General features: G+C 42.8%; 1 protein-coding gene and 1 long non-coding RNA gene across 6 annotated transcripts in view; one reads left to right on the forward strand and one right to left on the reverse strand.

Moving 5' to 3' along the window:
- Window positions 1-229: 229 nt before the first annotated feature.
- LOC116427520 (uncharacterized) lies at window positions 230-10,953 on the reverse strand. 5 transcript variants are annotated; one of them, XR_004235094.2, is made up of 4 exons: window positions 8,986-10,953; window positions 7,200-7,590; window positions 7,040-7,095; window positions 230-5,313 (listed from the first exon to the last, which is right to left on the reverse strand). It is a non-coding gene; the product is annotated as an uncharacterized LOC116427520 (long non-coding RNA). The 5 variants fall into 5 exon arrangements; XR_012998783.1 differs by having other exon boundaries at window positions 6,008-7,095; XR_012998785.1 differs by lacking the exon at window positions 7,040-7,095 and having other exon boundaries at window positions 7,217-7,590.
- A 505-nt stretch (window positions 10,954-11,458) lies between these two features.
- Window positions 11,459-23,643, forward strand: part of Sdb (SAXO downstream of blistered) — a 40,722-nt gene continuing 28,537 nt past the window's right edge. The window contains exon 1 of the mRNA XM_076368348.1: window positions 11,459-15,693. Coding sequence (XP_076224463.1) covers window positions 11,992-15,693 — 3,702 coding nt within the window. The 5' untranslated portion in view covers window positions 11,459-11,991. The remainder of the gene's footprint in view (window positions 15,694-23,643) is intronic.

Consider the following 23,643-nt stretch of genomic DNA (forward strand, 5'->3'; position numbering starts at 1 on the left):
GTTTACCCCTCGCAGTGCCGGTGATTACAGCATTCCTGAGAACTACTACAACTGGCTTCATTTGGACTAATAATCAAACCGTACCAATATAATCATTTTCGACTTATATTTTGTTATTTTGTTGTTAAATAATTAATTGCGCATTGTCTTGTGAGTAAAAGTACAATGCAATTTATTACCTTCCGCAAACGAAGAATGCCCGTTTATCTTATGCAAAAAATGCTACTGAAACGCTCGTACAGCAATATGTTTATGACTGGCTAGTTATTCGCTTATGGCCAAACTGCGTGCCAGTATAAGCACGCGTGCTATGCCCCTAGCATATGTATGCACTCACAGCATGCCGGTTAGTATCATGCGGAGTATTAGCCAGTGATATGCTTTTTTGCTAACACGTGTATTCCAGCCTTTGCGGATTGTCTGTCGGCTGCGATTCACGAAACGGCCGACCGAAACAGTCCGTGACATCACAGGCTGCAAATGCATTCGCGTTCAACCCCTTCCATTTTACCCTAACTGGGGGGGAGGATGACGTTTCGTTCGCGTTGTCCACTTACGGATCGTTTGCCTCCGACGCGACGCATTTCCTTCTTCTTCCTTTTTTCACCTTTTTTTTCTCCTTTTTCTTTTCTTTCCTCTTCGTTTTCTCTTCACCTCGATCCAACTTCCTTTTTAACGTAAATCATTCCGACTCACGGACGTCCCCGATTCCCTTATTCATGATCGGCGGACTAAAGCCGGCCCATGGTTACGAATGCCATCAAATTCTTCATTATGCCGGTTATATCAAAGGTGGTTAAAACCCGCTTAACAAGACCCACGCCGGGCGCGTTTAAACGCGCGTTCGTTCGGCCTCGTTGTTCACGTTATTGCGCGATTTCCGTGGCCTTTAGCTCGTTGATATTGTCGGTCTATTATTTGATGGAGTCTTCAACGAGGTTCATCTGTCATTATATTAAACGTCTTTATCGGTGCCGCGCCGGTTGGCGAGGTATGCGAACATCGCGTGGACGGATTGGTTTTTATCTGTCGTTGGTCGGTATACGGAACGCTATATCAATACTTTTATTCTTGTGAAAAAGATCAAAAGTTATATTTTTATGTGAGAGATGGAGTGAATCGTCACCGACCTGTACCGAACAATTGATGTTACGATTTATTTAGAAACGAACTTCTGTTTCGTAAACGTTATTACGAAATCAAATGTTCTTTGAATCATTATCTGTAACAATTTTAATAACTGAACTACCGTCTTCTAATTACAGAAAGTTCTTTGTTATTGAATTTAGGTTTTGGAGATATTCTATTACATTTACGAAGATCTATGAGCACGACTCCGTACAAATTCGTTTGTTTTACAGATCAAATTTTCCGTTTCCTGCCGCTTTCAGCGCACAAGATTGAAACGTGACGAATAACACATTAATAACCGTGAAACGTCCAAAAACGGTAGTCAATATTTCTTCAGAAGAACCGGCTGGACACCGCGAAAGATAAATATCTGTTCTCCAGCAATGAATCAGACTTCAAAAACAGAATCGTGTCAGTCTACGAATCGAACGTCAACATATTTCGGAAGATTCGTCAATCCTCCAACAAATCTTCAATTGCAATGATACCAAGACAATGACGAACGAACTACATTATACATTGACCGGGCTTCAGACGAGCGGCATTTCAATTATCCTTGATACATCGAGATCCCTCGGAACGATAGAACCCCGGGCAGCTCGGCGCGTTCGCGTGGAGCAGGTCAGAGCACATCGCTTCGTCTTGAAAGCGGAATTACAAAAGTTTCCCTTTTAACGTTAATTAATAAGAGAACGCGCCGTACCGTGCTTCATTATGGCGCGATCCATTATGAAGCTGGGACTAGAGGGAAAGAGGAGGGGATGAAGCGGAGCAATGACAGCGGCGGTGGGGTAAGGTAAGGGTGTCTTTTAAGTTGGCCAAGCTTTCGATTCCCTTGGGAGGGAGAGAGCTGCGGGGCACTCAGAAAAGGGCAGCCTGATTTGCGCGAGGCGATTGACTTTTTTTTTCCTTCAAATATACTTAACCCTGTTAACCATAAGAATCGACGGCCACCCGTGAGAAACGATCGATTTCGATCCGGCGCACGTAAGTGTTGCAAAAGCGTGCCGCAGCGTCCCGGGAGTCTCGTCTGATTAAGGTGTCGCGTCCGCGCCGTTGGAATTCGATCGCGGCCTTCCATGCATCCGCGGGCACATCGAGAAATCGAAAGGGGATCTTTCTTCATCATCTTGCGAGATGATCGTTTTCACCGCGACCCCATACTCGGCTGAGACGGACGATCTGGTTTAACCCCTTCGAGCGCTGAATACTAGCAGCCGAAACGTTCCGTGTGGACGGGATATTTTTTGCTTAGCTCGTCGCCTGAAGATCGACGGACTATGTTAATTCTTTGTGGACGAATGTCGACATTTCGGGGAGATGAAATTTTCATGTTTGGAATACTAAGTCGCAAATAAATGATTTAATTACTTAAACAGCAAGGGATTGGTACGTCATTCCACTTCTTTTATTGTTTAAGTAATCGGTATGTAATTTAGCTTCATCTGCTGAAGTTTTTGTATATTTCAAAGAGACTTTGTCCGCCAAGGGTTAATTCATACGAGATATAATTAAGTTGTAAGTATACTTTCCCGGTTCTGGCAAATTGAATAATGCTAAGAAACAAGTATATTCATCGGATATACTTATAATTGTCAGGACACGTGACACGTGTGAGATCGAAATCTCGTCGGACACATATGCGTCTATAGCACTCAAAAGGTTAATCGGAATGACGGTTGTGTCCTTTCGTTAAGTGTTGAAATCAGGGGCTCAAAAGCTTCCGAAAGTAACTATTATATATTGGTTACGAGTGAAACAGTTATGAAGAACCGAAGTCAAGTCATAACTGTTGTTGGGTATTGTGCCCGGTTCTCCAGAACCGATATTATATCTTGTACAAATTGTTATCGTAACAATTCATCGAATATATCGTTTATCGAATTTTGGTGTAGCATTTCTTAGGTTGCAATCTTCGTTATCAAGTATTCTGAATGAACATTAAGTTTATTTCTTAAGTCACGCCTCCGCGAGCGTTCGTCATTGAGAAATCACTCGGTTAATGGGTTAAGTCGAAGATTACGGGCAACTCGAGCTTCCGACTTACTTGAAGACGGTACAAACAATGTACGGTACAATGGTTGTCGGGTCTGAGAAGATTCAAACTTTCACTGTGTCTGACGCATACGGTAAAGGAGTCTTCTACCATAAATGTCCTTCATTTACTTCCTATAAATTAACATTCATTACTTTAACATTAATATTCATTCACCTCCTATAAATTGAATGAAATCAAATAACTAGATCCAGTCTATTCTACAATGATTCGCAAGATCATCTGCAAAATCTTCTATTACGCGCAACTCACAACAACAAATCACGGATTAACACTAGGTTTACAAACGTCTATCATAAAGTCCATTCTATTTCCCTTACAAAAAACGTCCGCTTAGATCTTAAAAATTAGGGATTTCAAAATAGTTTATTAACGTTCACTAAGTAACGTGTATAAAATCCAGTATGCGTAAAATTGACGCGTTCCGTAAACCTAGCGTTAAACATGCATGCCTATAACTTTGTTACGGTTGCGCGCATAAATTCGCAAGAACAAAGCGCAGAAACAGAAAAAAACAGTCGGATTAAAACGATTCTACGATCATTGAGGGTAAATAAGCGCGAGCAAGCGTTCGAGAAGAATGACTCACGATCACCGGTTCGATGGAAGAATTCCCGCGAACGTTTACCTTGCCGCGGCACGGAATAGAGAAGGACGCGTCGGTTAGGGGGCGAGTGACGTTTATTTCGCGCGCGTCGTTTCCGCGGGTCGGTAGCATCGGACACGTCGCGTTTGGCTGCGGTGTGTCTCTGATGACGCAGTTACTGGTTCGCCTACGAGCCCCGACGCATTCACCAAATACGGAGCACCGGGGACCGGTCTCCCTCTCTCTCCCTCTCTTTGTCACTCACGGGCTTCCTGCCCACGCGGTGACCCGGCGACACTTTTTACGGGAAACGAGCGTTGGACGGGCGTGGTACTTTCGCTCCTTAACCGAATTCGATCCCCGGTATATCGGGATCAATCGTATGCACTCGACGGCCCCGATTTTTTGGTACTCGAACGATGCGTTCTCGGAACGATGAGGCAATGCTTCCTTATCGGGCGACCGTGGTTCTCGCGGTGAACATAAAGGTCCCTAGTACCTACACGTACGTGTCCCGAGGCAAGCAATGGGCTTAAGACTTTTCACTTTTCGCGGGAGTGAACGTACGAACGTATCGTACAAACAGTGAAAAAGAGTAGAAACCATTGTTCGTCTCGAGGAGTACTTCGAGACGTGTGTCACCGAGTATGGACGCCTTAAAGCTCGGCCCATAACACGGAACTGTTTACAATCGCGCTTTGCAAGTCGATGAAATATTATTTGATTGTTCGCAGGAAGAGTATATTACAAGTGATGTTCCGTTTCCAGTTTGATCTTGTGAGAATATTCTGTTGGATGGAATATATTAGTGGGTCTAGTATAATATTTGAGAGATCAGACTCGTACTGACTAAAATTGACAATATGGACAGAGTCTTCTGTTTGTTTCGGTTAAAAAGCGATCACTGGTATGTCGAACAATAAAAAGAATCATATCGTAGAATTAGAATTTTACCATAAAATTTTGAAAATAATCGATAAGTCTGTGGACCAAGCTTAACGTGTCGACAGATGAACGTTCTCACGATTCATAGTCGGAGCTAAATGTAATCTGATCACATATTCATGATGATATTCAAAATGTAACTGTTACTCCGATTGTGAACGAAATTAGCTATAATTAGCTTATAGTAAGTCCCCTTATCGAAGATCATTATTCAAAACACAGCCCACAAGAATATTCCTTTAGCTACTTCGAGGATCTACGCGTCGACGTAGATAGTTGATGCAGCCGTAATCCCACGCGAGACCGACGCGAATCGGTGATCTACGGGAGGACGCGCGATCGTGATCGAAGTTACGCGTGTCGTTCGTCCGTTTAAACGTTCCTCCGTAACGTCGCATTTCCTGTTACATCATCCGGTGATTTTTCCTCAGGCAAGGTCGGATTTTTGCTCCGTTCCCTGTAATCCTATCTAAGGCGGCGACAAAACGAGCAATGATGCCGTCGAAACGAAAGCCCATCGGCGATGTTATCCTCCTTCGGTCAGAAATCATTGTCGTTGCACAACGACATTATGCAACAGGATCCGAGATTGTCACTGCGAACATTGATAGAAGTATTAAATTAGCCCAAAATTTTCTTCCGTTTTATTAACACAAAATGAATATACAGTATCTTATGCTTTGCGTCATGTTACTGGATTATATGCAATGTATTCTGATGTATTAATTTGTTTTATATATCTAGATGCCTTATAGTGTTATCCTTCCAAAATGTCTACCAAACAAAATATAGTACAACCTCGATTATTCGATTTATTTGAGCGACTAACAGTCCAGATAAATGAAGATTGGAGAAAAAACTACTCAAAGCATGTTTTCAAAACTTGATTATATTCCGGAGTATAACTAAACAATCCGGATTATTGAGTTTGCAGATAATCAAGATCTAGATCCCGAAAAATAGTTGCTCGGCTAACCCCTTCCCATTTAATATCATTTCTGTCTTAGTATCACTTTCTGTTGTCGTGAAGCTTGTGCAACTTTCACTATCAACGATTCCCGTCACTACGAAATTTTCCATTTCACTGTAAGTGTAATAACAGTTGGAACATAATAAATTGACAATAGCGAAATAGTTTTTTACTTTGATCCATGCGTAATGAGCAACATTGATCGTATTAACATAATTTAGAAATTTTCATGGCGAGTTTCATTCGTCGTTACACGACAACGTGATAATCAAGGTCTTACTTCATCGTATATAAGCGCAAAAGATACTTGTGGCACGACCTAATACATGTATTTTGTTCGACTCGTCGACGTAACGCAGAGGCCACCGGTGTTTCGTGGTTCCCGGAAACGTGGCTGTGACACTGGCCATAAGTCTTTTCAAGCGGACCGATTCAACGCGATAAATCCAGCGGCAGCGGACAATCTAACGATAATTCCTTCGTGTCTTCTGGCTCGTTAACGGCGCAATCAGCCACGATATAGTGCATGCGAAAGTAATGGCCGCCGATGTGCACGCGAAAACGATGACCATTGGTAGTTCTCGGCGATCCGACACCTTGAGAGGGACGACCCTGGTCGACGAGAATTACCATTCAAACCGCCGACACTGTTTTCATTGGTCAGGATTCGAATGAGACAGCATTTCATTGATGAAAACATTGATCGGCCAGAAATGAGGTAGACCAGTGGTTCCGTTAATCGCGGAACAAAGGTTTAAAGGATTCGAAGTACATAGATCGTTTTAATTCATCTGGCAGTTCTAATATCGAAGATGTATTACGTAGCCATTTACTGTTTATACGTAAGCGTTACAAATCTTGTTACAATCAAATTGTGAACATTTTGATGATAGTAATTTACAACTTTTTCTAAAACTTGTACAATTTTACATTTACGTTTTAAAATGAACTTTTCAACCTAGGTTAAAATCGAAAACTTCCGCTTCTGTTAGCATTTCTCAGTAATAGACGTAAGAGTTATTAGTCCGTAAATCGAAAAAGAATTGTTGCATTAAAGTATAAAAAGTTGTAAGTTAAACAACCGCTTTGACCATAAAATGTTAGAAAATTCAAAAAGTAGGGGTAACCGATTTACCCAATGAACAGCTCATTTGAAATCTATAAGTATCGATTCTACAAAATCATAATGATATTCATTTCAATAAATTTTCCTTAATTGACCAGTATTAACAGAATGCAAGCTGATTTTAACACTAGGTTTACGGAATGCCTCAATCTGATGCATAGTGAATATCATGCACATTACTTGGTAAACATTTTGATGATACAATCAACTATATGAATAATGTACCATTTTCCTCCAAGATCTCGAATTTCCAAGGTCTAACTGATCGAACATCCATATTTCTAGGAAAAATAGAATAAACTACATTAAATACCCGTAAACCTAGTATCAACGTAACTCAATAATGTCCATTAGGTCGCGCGTGCGCGGGAAAAACAATAATGACCATTGCCGTGTTCTCACCGCTCGCACACCTCGAGGAGGACGAGGCAGCTGGTCGCAGCCTCTGCGGTGGTACGTCATCGCTCGGTTTACATCGCGACATCACGGGGGACCGGTTCCTTGAAGGTATACCTCCCTCCTCTTTTCGATCCCCGCTCCCTTCCATCAACGGTATCCCCGCGCCGTTCATTTTATATTCCAGCTCGGCCGCGAGATCGCTTTCCACAAAAGACGAGAGACACCGTGTCACGGTTAAACGAGCTGCGAAAGGGGAGATCGAGAGCGGGAAGAGGAATCGTAATCCCGCTGTCGCGGAAACATCGAAAGCTCAACGCTTCGAGGATCCAAGCAGTCGAAACGTTCAGAATTTCAGTTCGTTTTTTCCGATCCAATTTCTGAAAAAAAATGGAATACCTAATCCTTCCTTTTGTGAAAAATTTATTGCCAATCTGTAACGTAAACAAGATTTTTCACGAATTCTTCCTTGCAAATGAAGAACACAGGAAATAGAGCTACCATGTTGCTTCTCAAACATGACAATTTTTGGAGACTTTAATTTCAGTTTATTCTCCGTATTATTCCAATTAAAATAATACCAAGAGGAATCGAAGTTTCGAGAAGCTTGAGGTTCCTAGTGAACATTATAAAAGTGCATTTTTCGATATTCCAGGTCTAGACTATATTTCCAGCTACATTTTAAGCCATAATCGTTACCGCTAAAGTCATTTACGATCCTGCTAACAATAAAACGACATATTTAGAATTAGTCGTTTCTACTATGTCCGATAATTTTATGAATGACTGTTCACACGTGCCAGCTTTTTGTTCGCGAAATGCGTCCCAGACGCCAGTGGAGTGCACGTCGGATTCGTTCACGTCGTTGCATAATGTAGCAGCTCCGACTGACGACACCTTTTGTTCCGATCTCTCTTCCCCGTAATGAGCAAAACGCGTCTTCCTCCATTACGCAGTTAGCCCGCTCTACGATCTGGTCTCATCGACACGTAACACGCCTCTTAATTTGCCCAGATGATCATTCTCGTTTTATGGTATGTCGCGTAGACCCATTAGACGCCGCCAACTCTCTATTTTTACGCGGCGCGGTTCGCTCGTAAAGCCGCGTACCCACGTTTTCTCTTTCGTTCACGGGTTACACGCGAAACTCGCGCGGTGGAGGTTTCGTCTCTGTCCGACGCGATGGCTGCCTCACGTCCGCTCTTTTTGCTTCCCGCCGCGAGAGATTACGTCGGCAACAGGCCCACGTATCGCGCGTTACCAACGCGAATGCAATTTACGCCCCCGCAAGGCAGAGCGCCCTTCTGCGGTTCGGTGCAAAGATGCCGAGTAAATTGCGTAGAGATTCTTTATTGGCAGTAATTTTCGAGGAAATAAGGAGTCCTGTGTTTACGTTGAGTCCATATTTATTCTTGTTTATTTGTATATTTTTATTTATTTATTCACTTGTGTCTACATATTTTAAGGGAACTCCCATTGTACATAAATGAAAATTGAAAAATAAATTCTTCTCTTCGATTTAATGTACACCTAAAAGCCCGTGTACATTTTACAGATCGAATGTAATTGATAACGAGATGATAGCATTTCGTAACCTACTCTAGTTAATACATAAAATTCAGTAAGTTAACGGTACGAAGTCGCACATCCGAAAGATCAAACAAAGCTGTTGACTCTTAGTGTTTACGTCAGTACGCAATTAGAAACTACTTAGTCAGCCCCGATCTTTCGATAGTGGTAACGTCGCAGTTAATTATATACTGACAACTACTTACCCATTTCAAATAGTCGGATCGGTCGAACGTCGCCGTAACGACAAATGAATAACTGAATTACTTAACTGACGAGAGACTGGCATGTAGTTTTGTTTTCTCCAGTATTTAAGACTCTCATGTACAATTCAGTTTCTTCCGAAATGTTAGAAACTTAAGATAGTATCGTCCGCAAAGGGTAATAGAAAATTGTTGACAGTTAAGGGTTAGTCATTGTCTGCACGTGCACTTGAACGGATCGGTTTCCACCAATTACGCGGGCCTAACCGCGGATTAAAAGTCACGGGAACGAAAACACCGATATCTTAATTGCGCGTGCGCCCGTGCATATCGGTGTCCGTGAGATAAGGAGCTCTAGTAATTAGCGAACGGAATTCAATGGCTGAGCGTTCGGGACGAAGCGGGTCGCAAGATACGGGCAGGCAGCGTGATACATAGATAGGATTTCGCGGGTCGGTTATACAATACTATTGGCACGGTGTGCGTGTATTCCTCCGACGTACGCGTGAAGCGCGTTGCGTGCGGCATTGTGGCCGCGCTTTCCAGCCGTGGCTGTGTTCGTTCGGCTTACGGAAGCGAGAAACGGGCGTTCCTTGGCGAGCCGATGTCGAGGATCGTTTAATCGACTCGCCAGATCGACGCGACGCCGCGGGATGGATCATCTTCGGTTCGCGGTCGACGAGAGTTATTGACGAATGATGATGAATCCTTGGCGCCGTTCTTAACACTGTGTTTGCGGAACGCGTATCGGATTTTATAAATATTATTGGTTTGATGCAAACGTTTTTTTTCTAATAATTAAGAGGACTAGAGAAACTAAATAAGAACGAAGATAGATGTGTCCTTTGTATACGTTATAATAATTTAAAAACAGATGTTATTTGTTTCGAAGAGAAAAATTTGCTTAACCTCGTTCAGAAACCGTCAAAATCTTTGTATCAATCCGATATTTCGTGTGTTCATATCGATCCTGTTGGGTTTTTTTTAATAGATTGATTCTTCAACTTTTAGTTGTAGAGATTTAAATGAATGTATATCTACTTTTCTAGGAATAATGGAATAGATTGTATAATAAACGTTCGTGAACCTAGTGTTACAATCATTGTAAATAAGATGTGAAATATGTCTGTCTCGATCGGATATTTTATTTTAAGATTGAATTGATAAAAGATAATCGAAAAAATGATAAAAATGGATAGATTAGGAATTTGTTATTTAACATGTTGGCTGTTGCAAGAATTTGTAGCGTCTTGCATTATTCGTGCTTTCGTGACAAAAATAGACAGTGTTGTAATTAATTATTAATGATTTAGTGTCATAGTTCCTACGTTACCGTGCTATTTGATTGCTTACGTTATTATACGTTTCTGTTTAACACTAATTTTCTTATTGAGATTGTTTTCTCGTAATTCGATAGCTCTGATTACGAAGCTAAGTACGTGTGTTTACTTATACCTCTTGTGTTTTGATGGCGCAAATTCCGTCTCGGGACAAATCGTTGTCTCTTTCCTTAATATGCGTATTTACCTACGTTATACAGTATTTACATAGCAGCCGGTTGTTTGTGTACAAATATGTACACAAGCAACCCCACGCAATAGTCAAATTTTACTATACATTCAAAAGCTGGAAAAACGCTGCATTAGGAAAAATCGAATGATTTTGAATGACGCATCGCTTGACGCGTGTGTCTGTCCCGGAAGTGGAGATACGTTCCAAGGATTTCAAGAGTGCTACTTTATGCAACAATTCAAAACTTTTCATTTTCTACAAGAAAACGTCGAGTCACTGGCATCCAAAGTAATAGAATACACATACACCTATACATATGCGTACATATACATACACAATATGCTCTACTCACAAAATCACCTTAATGCTTTCCCACCAAAAACCAAAAACCCTAAAAGAAATCGTCAATCGCACAAAATTACAGAACTCAATCTATACACATATTTACATATACATGCACGACAAGCTTCATTTACATGAGCACCTCAACGCTTTCTCACGAAAACCCAGAAAAAATCGTCGATCGCGCGAAAACAGCACAACTCGATCTATACACAGACGTACAGTATACTCAGTAAACCCACATACTCAAACGACGCGACTCAGGATTCGCGTCTCGCTCGCGCGAGAGGAAGAGTGAGCGCGGCGCGGCGCGGAGCGTCCCGTCTACCCACACGCACGGTGCACAATAAGAATCAGGCCGAAGGATCGTGTTCGCGCGCACGCACACGTGTATAACCCCCTGTTTGTGCTGGCGGTAACATCCCACGCCGTGCGACACACACCAGAGAGAAAGACAGAGCGAGCGACAGAACGGCAAGAGGTAGGGAGAAGTACGATCGGCGCGTTCTCCAGGCGAAAGAGGTTCGTGTGTGCTGTGCACGTACACGTACGCGTCGTGGGCAAACGGCGGAGAGACGGAGAGGAACGGAGCACCGGCGGTGTGGTCACTAGGGCCGGCGAACGGTCGTCGATGCCACATCGACTCGCGGTACCGGACCGAGAGCATCGGTTCAACGAGCACTTACCATTCTCGATCGCGTCACGCGCGCCGCCTCTGCCCCCGTGCTTTTGCACCGAGAGATAACGCCGCTTAAGACGAACCGGGACAACGTACACACACACAAACGCGTGCACGCGAGAATAACAGCGAACAGCGGCGAGCACAGCTAGCCAGGCAGAGGGAAGAAGCAGAGAGAGGGACGCAGGAGGAAGAAACGAATCGCAGGTACGCGCACCAAGCCGACGAATACCTCAGGGACGAAGAGAAACGAGTTTGCGAACGGGACCGGTCACGGTGTGGATTCTTCGGTCCGGGAGATCGACGCGTGTGTCCCCTAACAGCCAGTGACTAGTAAACATTAGAACCATTTACGTTGCTCACCTGTTTCTCCGTCGTTTATCTTATTCGCGCGTGGTTCGGTGGTCTTCGCGAGGTGTCGATCGTCGCATGAGAAGGACCGATAAGCCAGTGAACGCGAGCGGCGCACCGTCGAAATGACTATACACAAGAGCAGCGCGAGGACGAGGACCAAGGGCAAGGAGCTAGCGTCCAGCGCACAGGACACGACTACCATGGAGACGGTGGAAGTGGTGTCCACGAGCGTCGTTGAGGAAGCTAGCCAGGTAATGGAGAGCGAGTCTAGGAGCAGCACGATGGAAGTAACCAGCTCCAGCCGGGAGGTCGTCATGGATTCTAAGGGTAACGTGATCAAGGTGATCGAGAGTGACCCTAGAACGATCGGCCATAGCACGTCTAGCTACAGAGCAGGCAAGAGCTCACAGGATTTCATAGCAACGGAGCAAACGCAGTTGCTCAAACAAGGGAAACCTATCCAAGACGGTCGACGAAGCACGAACGAGATCGAGATCTCTTCGGACGCCCTTCGTCGTGCAGAAACATCCGGACAAATGAGCAGAGTGTCCGAGTCCCGGAGTCACGGGGAGTCTCGCATGGAAACTGTTCAACAGTCGAGCTTCTCTACGGTACAGACGTCGGATGATCATGGTCATGTTTCGACGACCAAGATCTCCAAGGGTGTGACGAACGGCGACGAGCCGCGTGTTCACACATCCTCCAAATCCTACGAGTCGAAATCGGCCAGCCACGAGACTCGCGAGGAGGTCACCAAAGACGGCCAGACGGTTTCCAGCATGACGAGGATCCGCGAGTCCGGCGAGAGGCTGGACGACAATGGTCATGTGAGCGCCACACAGAGCCGCAGCGTCGACAACGAGACCACGGCCGTGCCCTCGGGCCCAGGTCGCCGCATTGACGGCGGCAAGGTCATCGAATCCAGCGTCGGTGAAAGCGACGCGAAGGAAACCGTCGCCCGTTGCAACAAGCCGGGGCAGTCCGCGTGGGATGGCACGTTCGTCAGCGAAAGTCCGCCACCGGCTAGGGACAGGGCTGCGACGCCACGGGGGGACACCGCGGCGAAAGTAGATCGGCTGGTTTCCGGGGCGGTCTCGCGGGACGTCGAGTCGGCCGTTGAAATCACCGAGGCGAGTTCAGTGATCGACCATCGTGTCTCGTCCACATCGACGGTGAGTCGCGACTCGAAGGTCCTCGTCGACGAAGGTAGGACAACTTCTAGCTCCGTGGAAAGCCACGATAGGAATGTCGGCAGGCTTTCGCAGGAATCGAGACAGGTCGAGCCGAAAGCTTCCGGCAGACGATCCAGGCCTGGAGACTCCTCTTGGGACGGCACCTTCGTGATGGAGAAGCATCCTGAGCCGAGGACGAGGAACGTCTCTGATGCCACTATTTTCCAGCATCCTGATGGAAGTAATGTTGTAGAATCGACGCAGAGGACTGATTTGAGAGAGAAAAGCACCGATGGGTCGTACGAGAAGATGTCCACGAACGTTGTCCATGTGGTTCAGGGAGCTACCGAGTCCTCGAGATTTATCTCTGAGGAACGGAGGGACGTTACACAGGAGTTTCACGTTGACGGGAAACTGGTGAGCGAAGAGGACGCTTCGAAGGACAGGTCCTCGGTGACTAAGAGGATCGGTAGACCTGGGGATTCAGCGTGGAACGGTAAATTCGTGTACGAAAAGCCTCAGGAGACTACGAAGAGGTCCACGAAGGATGAGATGGTTGTCAAGAAGAGCGACAAGCGGCTAGATACTGTGGACGTTCAGGACATCACTGAAGAGCACAATGTTTCTAGCATGTCCGAGTCCGTTTCGACCTCTTATGTAGTTGAGTATGCCAGTTCCAGTGACGAGAAGGTCAAAAACGTGGAGAAGGTAACTTCTGTCTCGGAGACGATCTTTGAAGAGGATTCCGGGGAGTTTAGATCGTCCAATCGTTTTGGTAGTCCGGAGAAAACTATGAAACTGGACTCGTCGACGCGCAACTACAGACCTGGCCAATCGACCTGGGACGGTAGTTTCGTTCGCGAGAAACCTCAAGCTCCTGAACGTCGCCGGAAAATGGACACCCGTCATGCGACAGATTCCGTGATCATTAGGGATGTCACTGAGGACAACACGATCAATGAGGCGGAGTTGTCGAGTGCGTCCTACGTGGTCGAGCACTCGTCCAGCACGCAGAGCTTCGCCGACATCAGGGACTCGAGTCTCTCTTCGGTGCACGAGATCATCAGCGACAGCGCCGTGCAGGCGGATAAGCTGTCCAGCAGACCAGGGAGTCCTGAAAAAACGCCGCGAGCAAGGGACACGCGAGTCACAAAGCCTGGGTCGTCCACATGGGACGGGACCTTCGTCCCAGAAAAATCGCCTGACACGAAGAGACCACCTAGCAGGGAGTCCGTTACTGATAGATCAGTGGTTTCAGAAAAATCACCGGACACGAAGAGACCACCTAGCAGGGAATCCGTTACCGATAGATCAGTGGTTCCAGAAAAATCGCCTGATACGAAGAGGCCACCTAGCAGAGAGTCCATTACAGAAAGATCCGTAGTTCGGGCAACGATTGATGATGTCCCAGTCGCCAGACCCAGGAAACACGTCAGCGATACCACCTTGAACCTCCAGGACAGTTTGGTGTCCAGCACGTCGGCTATGATCAGCAACTCGATCGTGGTGGAACAGTCCAGCGTACAGGAGAGTTACTCGGACTCTTCGAACACAGACTTCTCTACCAGCTCAGTGGAAACGGTTATCATCCGCGATGGCGTGCCTACGTCCACCAGGAAGACCGTTACCATTGAGCAGGGACCTAAGACTCCTGAGAAGAAACCTTCGGAACCCAGCGAACCTAAACGACCGGAAGACCTAAAGTCGCCTGGAAAACGTCCTGATACTCCTGATAAAACTGATAGATCCGTCAGACCTTCGAAACCGGGTGCTTCCACCTGGGACGGGTCATTTACTTACGAGAAACCTGTCGAGAAGCCACTTGACAAGAAGAAACCGATTGATACATCACGCACAACGAAACAGATCCCTGTTCAACCTTCGCCAACGGATACTGCAAAGGTTCCTGAAGACAAACCGACTTATCTCACTAAAAAGTCGATCACTTTGTCGGATACCTCTAGGGACGTGCAGACATCTGAATTCACTACTTCCACCACATTAGAGCGTACCCTTGTCTCTGATAATATTTTAGATACGAGTGAAGTGTTCACGAAAATTATACGCGACACCGATGATAGAAAACCTAAGGAACCCGAGAAAGGTCCTCGAGAAAACATCTCAGGATTGCAGATTCGGGAACAGCCTGAAGATGGTAGAAAGTCTCCAGAAAAGGGTCCTAAAGGTTCAGAAAAGAGTCCTAAAAGTCCAGAAAAAGTTCCTAAGAGTCCAGAAAAGACTCCGACGTCAGCTCGGCCGACAAAATTAGGAGCTTCTACTTGGGACGGTTCCTTCGTGTACGAAAAGCCGCAAGATCAGAAGAAAGAAGTTCCTGATCGGAAGAAAGACGTCCCTGATCAGAAAAAGGGACCTTGCGACGAAGCAAAGTCGCCGAAGGATTCTCCCGTAAAAGGAGCGCCCAAGGATAAGCCGGACTCGTTGGTCCCCAAAAAGGATGACACGTACGTTTCTGTTATCGAACGCGACTTGAAGGATGTCAGGGATGTCAAAGAGATGACGGACTTCGAAATGATCCAGCGATCTTCATACGTGATCGATCAATCGTCCAGCTTCACATCGGTGCAGGACGCTCGCGACGTGGTCGAGGAGCGCGTCATCAGTGAATTCACCACGGACACGCGTAAAGATGTGGTGAGTAACGAAGAGTCATTATTGAATCTACTTGTTTGCGGTGGAGGAGGTAACACTGAGTGGCGTTGTTACTTGGGAGAGCCTCGCTCGTTCGTGCAACAACGGTCCCCTGTTCTTTCATTGAATTTTTACTTTTGAAGTGGAGACTACATTAATTTCTGATCTCGTAATTCTTTTGGGACTATTTGAAATTTATGAGTTCTAGATCGTTGTTATTTGATGATTTAGATTTAACTAAGCGGAGTTGCGATAATTTCGCATGCAAATGGTAATTTTATGGAATTACACTGATATGATAAATAATATTTTTAAATACTACAGACGAGAGATATCTTGAATACTTTGTAAATTGTGGAAAATCAATGCGATATATTGTAGAATAATTATATATTTTCATTACATGAGATTTTTAGTCACGCGTTTGAAAGACCGTGAGAACATTTTGGAAAAAATGGCGCTGAGAAGTAGGTCGAAAGATCATGCAGTTCCGAGATATTTATAAAGCGTTCATTCAAGTGCAGGAGTAGGCATATCGACGGTATCTTTTAATAAGGTCTCGCTGGTTTCTCAATGAACGTGCAACAGACTGTAGCGATCGGTATAATCGAGTTACAGCGGTGTCGACGTTCCAAAGGAAATAAGGGAAAAAAAGCAGAACGAAGTCGGGCTGCACACCTCGCGGAAGAGGCTCGGTTGGTACTTTCACTTCCAAACCAGGCGAAGGTCGTAGGTTCTCGTGCGATATCCACTCAAAAATAACACTGACGTAATCCGGTCAGGACGGGGGAGAGAAATATGGAGAACGCGAAGCGTTTCGGATCGACTCGCGATACAGGTATCGAAATTCTGTACTTCCCTCGATCCGAGATTTTGAGACCTTCGATCGGTGCACGCGGAACTGACATTTTGAACGAGAAAGTTCAACGTTGAAACGAGTGAAATTTTACAAATTACTATGCAATTTATATAATACGATTATTCTATATAATATTATACAAATATTAATAAATTATTAATAGTATCAAAAAAGAATTGAGAAAGTTTCAACAAAATAATTTCCTATATTTTTCCTAGCTGATCTTGTATTCGACTTACACGTGAAGTATTTTTCGTTTGAATTAATTAATGAATAGAAAATATTTTGCTCGACACTATCACTAGTTATCTAGAACACCGATAAACCGTGATCTGTGACTACCGCGACAGTCGGACGCGTTAGCATCAAAGAAATATGTATCGCTTTTCGTTCCCTTAGAGAACCCGTTCCTGCGATTCTTAATATATCCCCGCCATAAACGAAGAAAGTGTAACAAACCGGCAATCAGTGGTTTCATGTGCACGGATCCAATATTTATAGTTTGGTTTCGAGACTCGGTGTGCGCGTCGCCGTTTGTTTGCTCTCCGTGTCGTCGGAGTTTCTCTCGGACGACCTACTAAGACACCTCGCAAAACAGAAAAAAAACTGTCGACTCTGTGGTTTCGTTTCGACTAATTATAACTTTGTGTCACGGGCCGTCTTCGCCGCTGCGACACACGGCGTTTTGAACGTCGATAAATTCAGCACCGCGATACAATTATGCCGGGATCATCCGTAGGAGTAGGCGTAACGTGTCACGTTCCATGTGTTTGGAGCAATGTATCTGTCAGGTAGAAAGGATGGGAACGTACCATCTTCATTAGAACGAGGAAACGAAAGATGTATCCGGATGATCTAATTACTAGTGATGTTATTATTGATTAACGACGTTGACTATCGAAGTGTTAGGTACCTCTACAAATTCTATGAAATTGATGCAGACATGTAGCTCTATGAATCATTGCTTGTTCGTGAAGACGAATGAATTGTAGAGTAACAGTAGAAATGAAACATCTAGCTCTAATGAAGCTTCCAAATACAAAGAAATAGTGAACCATATTATATTTTCTTCCATTTTCTTTAAATCTTCGTAACCGCCAGTAGCGACTTCGAACTTCTCAGCGACAGTATACAGAACTTTAATTTCCTTTAATTTAAAAAAATTTTTTTTCAAATTTTCAGTTTCTCAAACAAAACTTGAATTCGTTATACCTCAGAAACAAGGTCAAATAGAGCATATGTCGATCCGAACTGTTTTTATTGTTTTGATGTGCTGAAGTTACTCGAAAATATTTCCCACTTATTCTGGTACATCCTGATAACCATTCATTTCCTTCAAATAAGTAATTCACTCTGAATCTAATTCAATTAAGCTTCCTCATTTCCTGCTTCGTCGATTCAGTCTCTTTATTAAATGAATATTCAATCAAAATAATTTGCAAATAGGATAAAATCAGTTCACGGAAGAAATCACGGCCGAAGGTTCCCCAATAACTTCACAACGAGCATTGACAGTGGTAAACATCTCTTGTGTTTACATGACAGATATAATTGTTAGCATTTGGCCGGTAGTCGATCGAGTGTGGTTCGTAAACGGTTTCCTTGCCTCGATGTAAATAGTGATTAACCGGACGCGGTGGTAGTCCGCGCATGGAAATAATAAGGGAACGGGTAATAATGAGATGGGCTTGAATATCTCTTTGCTGTGGCGACTAGTACGGGCCAGCGGGATCACCGGCGGCGTGCGCTACGTGCACGCGAATGTAGTCACCTGCAATCGGCTTCCACCGAGAGTACGTAGAGCGACGACCAATGAATCGTTCACGAAACGAGCTGTCTAATTAAGCTTTTCGAACATGTCCAAATTTTACTGGCGAAATATGCATTCGGTTGGCCAAGAAGTCTCGTCACATTTTTAACATTAGAACTATCGGGCATTTAATACGATTAATATGTAATCCCTATAAAAATTGTAACAATAGATTATTTTCGGTTTCTTCAGACATTCGTTATAGGATTCAAGTAAAACTATTGATTTTTAATATCATTTCGAATATTCAATGCTTTTAAGGTATCAATAATTGTGAAACGAGAAAATTGGAACTGGTCATTTCGACTGGTAAAGTAGTTCTAGTGTTAAATGAAATTTAAAGGAAAACTTCATTGCATTAAATTAAACTTCATTGAAGGCTATACGTTTTTTATCCGAAAACTTTCTGTTGCCTTTCAATTCACTTGGAAATATTTAGTACATTGTTTAGTTTCCTTGGCAATATTGATTAATACAGACGCCATATTGAAAAATAACAAGACTTTTTGGCCAATTTAGCAGTAAGGATTTCTTGTAGTCGAATTTGAACTACTTATTGTAGTCGATAATTCAATATGCAAAGGATAGTTCAGCCAAATCTTTGGATGGTTAATTTTATCTGCATGCATGTAATTTCTTTAATTTCTTTATTCTTTGCGGAGTTACACACTTTGGCAAATGAGTGACTCAATTGCTCGGCCAAGTTCGGCTGTGATGTCATCCCGTTGCGAGTCTCGCGCCGCCGTCTTCGATCTTCTGATCGATTCGCGTTTCACGCGCGACCTTTGACTCTGTTCGTTTAGCGCGCCGCGGACGTTTCTTCACTTCCGCGACGCTTCGAGTCGTAACACCTGTGATTCTGTAACTCATCGTGATTTCTAGACTTATCGATTTGTAAAGCTAAAATGTTCGAATAAGAAAACGTTTACATAATGTTGGTTTACGATATTAGATAATGAGGCAATGTTAATTGGAGTATAGATTAACATTGTCGCTGGTTTTCCAATTTTTACGTGGGAACGAGCAGATGTTATTTCATTTTGTCGTAAACGAGGAAGAATATCATTGTTTGGGTAATACTACATTATTATATTTCGGTATTAATCGGCGGTCGTACTTTCGTTATCGAGAGGTCAAAGTATTTATATACTCCACAACATTTAGCATTAGTAACGATGCATACAAGTAGGTGAATATGTATATACACTCCGCGACAAAATGATTGGATGCCGTTGAACTTCTAGTGCTTCTTCTGAAATGCCAATCATTACAAGAACACTTAACTTCCCATTTGCATTCCATTAAATAGATCGATTCAGTTTCATTATAATTACTAATAGATCCGCATTAAACATATTAATCGAAGAGTTTTCCTAGAAAACTTTCTAAATGCCAAAATCGGAAACTTCTGTTTCTTTAATGTTCTTTATTTTCTTCTTACACATTCCTTTATTGTAATCTTATGTTTATTTATTTTTATTTTATTCTTTACTAGAATTTCCCGTCTCCAATCTTCCATCTTATAAGTAGTCATCGATAATACTGACCATTCTAAAAAAATGACATCACTGCGGTATAACAATGCAATACACTCAACGTTGGATAACTTCCCTCTCCTTTCAAAATTTCACACTTCTACAAACATTCTCCAATTCCAGTTTACAATGATCCGACTCATGAATCAAAGCGTACGAAGAAATACCGCATATACGGCGGTAACCAAGTTTGGCAGTGATGTCATCGTTCTCCAGCGCGTTGCTCGATGCTCGGCCAATTAGATTTCACCGCATAGTGCTCGATTGGCTTTACTTAACCCATTACTGTATCGCCGCGAACCGCGGCGCGTCGGCACGGTTCACACTTTTTCCTCGTTTGTAGTCGTAAATTCAGCGCCCGTGCAGCGGCGCTACGTCGCGTCTGTTCCGCGAGGTGAATTACCAATCGCCGAACTCGTGAATGATGTCAGCGGTCCCCGGTACACGCGGGATTCCAAGAGCACGCGTTGTCCCGGTTCTTGTAACCTTGCTCGACTCGATAATGCTGTCGTTCGGCTACGAACGACATAAGCCAGTTGCAGAATTTATGAAAGCCGACATCATCGGACGTAAACACTGGTTACCGGTCGTTCCCAGTCGCTCCCGTGCACCTGTATGCGTTACAGCCAACACGCGATCCTGTCGTTCGATCTAAATTGTGATCTTTTGATCTTTGAATACAGTACTGAGCGAAATTTCGTTTGGATTCGAATCAGGAGAAATACTGTATATATATATAAATAAAATAACGAATTGAATTTTATTCGATTAAAAGATCTAAATTTTCTCAAGAAGAATCTTGACCTTTCAATTTCTCTTTTGTTAAGGACAGTGTTCAACGTGTTAAATGGGAGATGGTTCTGGTGTAGAAATAGTGGATCGATTAAGGATTTATTTAAAAAGCTATTTACCTTAATTATTAGATGGTTACTCGAGTATTGAAGTTTTCATGTTGACTGTTGTTTTGTGACTTTGGCGAAATAATATGTTAATATTACTAAATTTTTATTCCCTATTGTATAGAATACATTACACGTTGGATTATTTAACATTATTCTTTGATCATTTATTTAATTGTTTTGTGAGCTTGGAAGTAGGATTAAGACAGAAGGTTACAGTTTCAGTTTCAATTTAGGCTCATTTCGGTATCTAGAGCGAGGGGCGTGCCATAAACTTTTGATTGGCGGTGTACTTTGGTTATAGATTCTATATAAGTACTTCTATATTCTTGTGGGAATATATAGATAATGCTATTACCAACTCTTCTAGTAACGATCGTGAGCTATCAGTAAATCTCTGAACTCCAATTTTCAAATATAGCTCTATCCCAATTAATGTACAGTTAAACCAGCGTATTATAGCAAAATCTGAAGAAAACAATTTGAAATGAATGTAAAGAAGTCGAGAATTGAGCGTTATAATTAGGTATCAAACAAAGTATCTCGTTTCTACTTAAAAAATAATTTATTAATATCGAATTGTTATTATTGACAATCTACATAACAATATTAAGGAAATTGTTAACCTAAATCTTGCGATATCAGTCTTAGGGTTTAACAGATCGATGAAATACCTAAAAGTCCGTGCTACCTCAGACACATACTCTGCCTCCAGATATCAATTCCGCGGTCGGTGGTGGGTGGCGAATTCAACAGGTACTGCCAAGCGAAATTCAACGACACCCTTTGACTTCCATTTTATCCCTAGCCCAATTAACTCATTCGAAACCCCAGTTTTTTTTTAGATATAATTCCTAAGAGTCAAAACTCGAAATCATCACTTTCATCATTATTGTTCATTTTTTATAATGCTGACGATCTTGGTTGTGGGTTACTTTTCTTGAGATTTAGGCTTGAAACCAATATCAGTTTAAGTTTTTGCAAACTTTTAATTTTGATTAACTAATAAAGTAAGCTAATTCCTTGCTATTAACTGATAATAGAAATTCGTGATCATTACATACACGGCGTGATTGATGTTTTTGGTTAGGTAGTCCATTACAGGCCTGGTGCCTAGTTCGTCACGAATGGATTGATCATTAATTAACTCACATAAAGTAATCATGCTCGACTATATGGTATTAGTTTAAAAGTAATTACGAGTAGATTCAAGATTCAGTAAATGCTAAATGGTTCACGAGATATACTCGACGAATTTCAATTTAGAGCGAGTCTAGCCCTTAAAGGATTAGGTTCTCTTTCGAAATCGTTCGAAGATCCAAAGGTATTTCAAAGAATTCGCAATATCCTCCTGTACCTTGCGTTGTATTTCAGAGGCAAGGTGTCGTCCCGTATCTTCAGCATATGTGGAGCGTCGATTCTCGCGTGACGCTCGACGTCCTTGTTAAAAGTCGACGGAACGAGCGCTGTTTTCGATTGCACTACGCAAACACATCTACCGGCACGTTCGCAAAGCGTGCACGCGGATGTGTAATCGCGTTAGCTGCTTGTATTTAGGGCATGTAATTAGGACCCCATTACAATGAAACGTTCGGCATTCAGGGACCTTTGATCTCGGTTAGATAATCATTCCCTGTAATGATTCATTATTAACGCATCACCTGTCACTGGTAATTCATATCCTATGATTTCTGAGGCTGCCATTTAGTAATCCTTCAATAGTTATTGCTTGGTAGATATGGAATTTCATGGAAATTATTGTAAATGTGAACCAGGAAGTTTTGAAATTGGAAATTTGAAATTTAGATTTTGAAATTTAGGATTTGAAATTTGAGGTTTGAGGTTTGAGGTTTGAGGTTTGAGGTTTGAGGTTTGAGGTTTGAGGTTTGAGATTTAAAATTTCAGGTTTAAGATTTCAGATTTCAGATTTCAGATTTCAGATTTCAGATTTCAGATTTCAGATTTCAGATTTCAGATTTCAGATTTCAAATTTCAGATTTGTAATTTGGAATCTGGAATTTGGAATTTGAAACTTGAAATTTGAAATTCCTTCAAGATTTTCTCCGAGCTAATTCCATTTGCATTGAAATCGGTGGAGAAATTCCGCCGTCGAACGCGAAACGCTCCTTTCCGCCTGTTTACACGTTGTTTCGATGTGTAGAGTCGCGTCGTCCAAAAGACAGCAGAAATGTCAGCTTTAATGGCACTGGCAAACGTTACCGTCCTCTTTATCGTATTACAGTGTTAAGCCAAGGGACGAGCGCGCTCGCAAAGTATAATGATCGACGTTAACGAACCAAAAACGCGTTCAAATATTTCAAAGCGACAGAGGTTCAATGTTACACGACAAACGGCGTCGTAAATAACCTTTTCCTATATGCTAGTAACAATGTTCGCGAGCCCGTTACTCGGAATCTTGTAATTAACTGATAGCATTTCTTTTATGAAAATCAGTTTCCAGTGTCTTTTTCACAAAAAGCTTTCGTTTAATAGGTATCTTCAGAGGAATCCAGAGAAGTTGCCATAGATACTTATTCCATTTATAACCACCAAACAATAATAATAATCTACCTTGCTTACACACAATCTCGGATACTATAAAAGGAAATACAGATGTCTGTGGGCATACAAATTCTCATAATCCACTATATAGACATTAAAATCGAAGAAAAGCTCATTTATTCAAATACTGGTTTCATTGTGTCCTTCTAAGAAAAGAAAAATGTCACATTAAACTGTATTGAATATTCAACTATACCAATTTTTAAGATTGCTTAAGTACTATAAGTGTTATAAACTGTCTTTCAAGGAAACGGGAATGAAAGTGTAGTATTGTAGTTCCCACGGCAT

The sequence above is a fragment of the Nomia melanderi genome, chromosome 6 (assembly GCF_051020985.1).
Source record: "Nomia melanderi isolate GNS246 chromosome 6, iyNomMela1, whole genome shotgun sequence".
In the NCBI taxonomy this organism is placed as follows: domain Eukaryota; kingdom Metazoa; phylum Arthropoda; class Insecta; order Hymenoptera; family Halictidae; genus Nomia; species Nomia melanderi.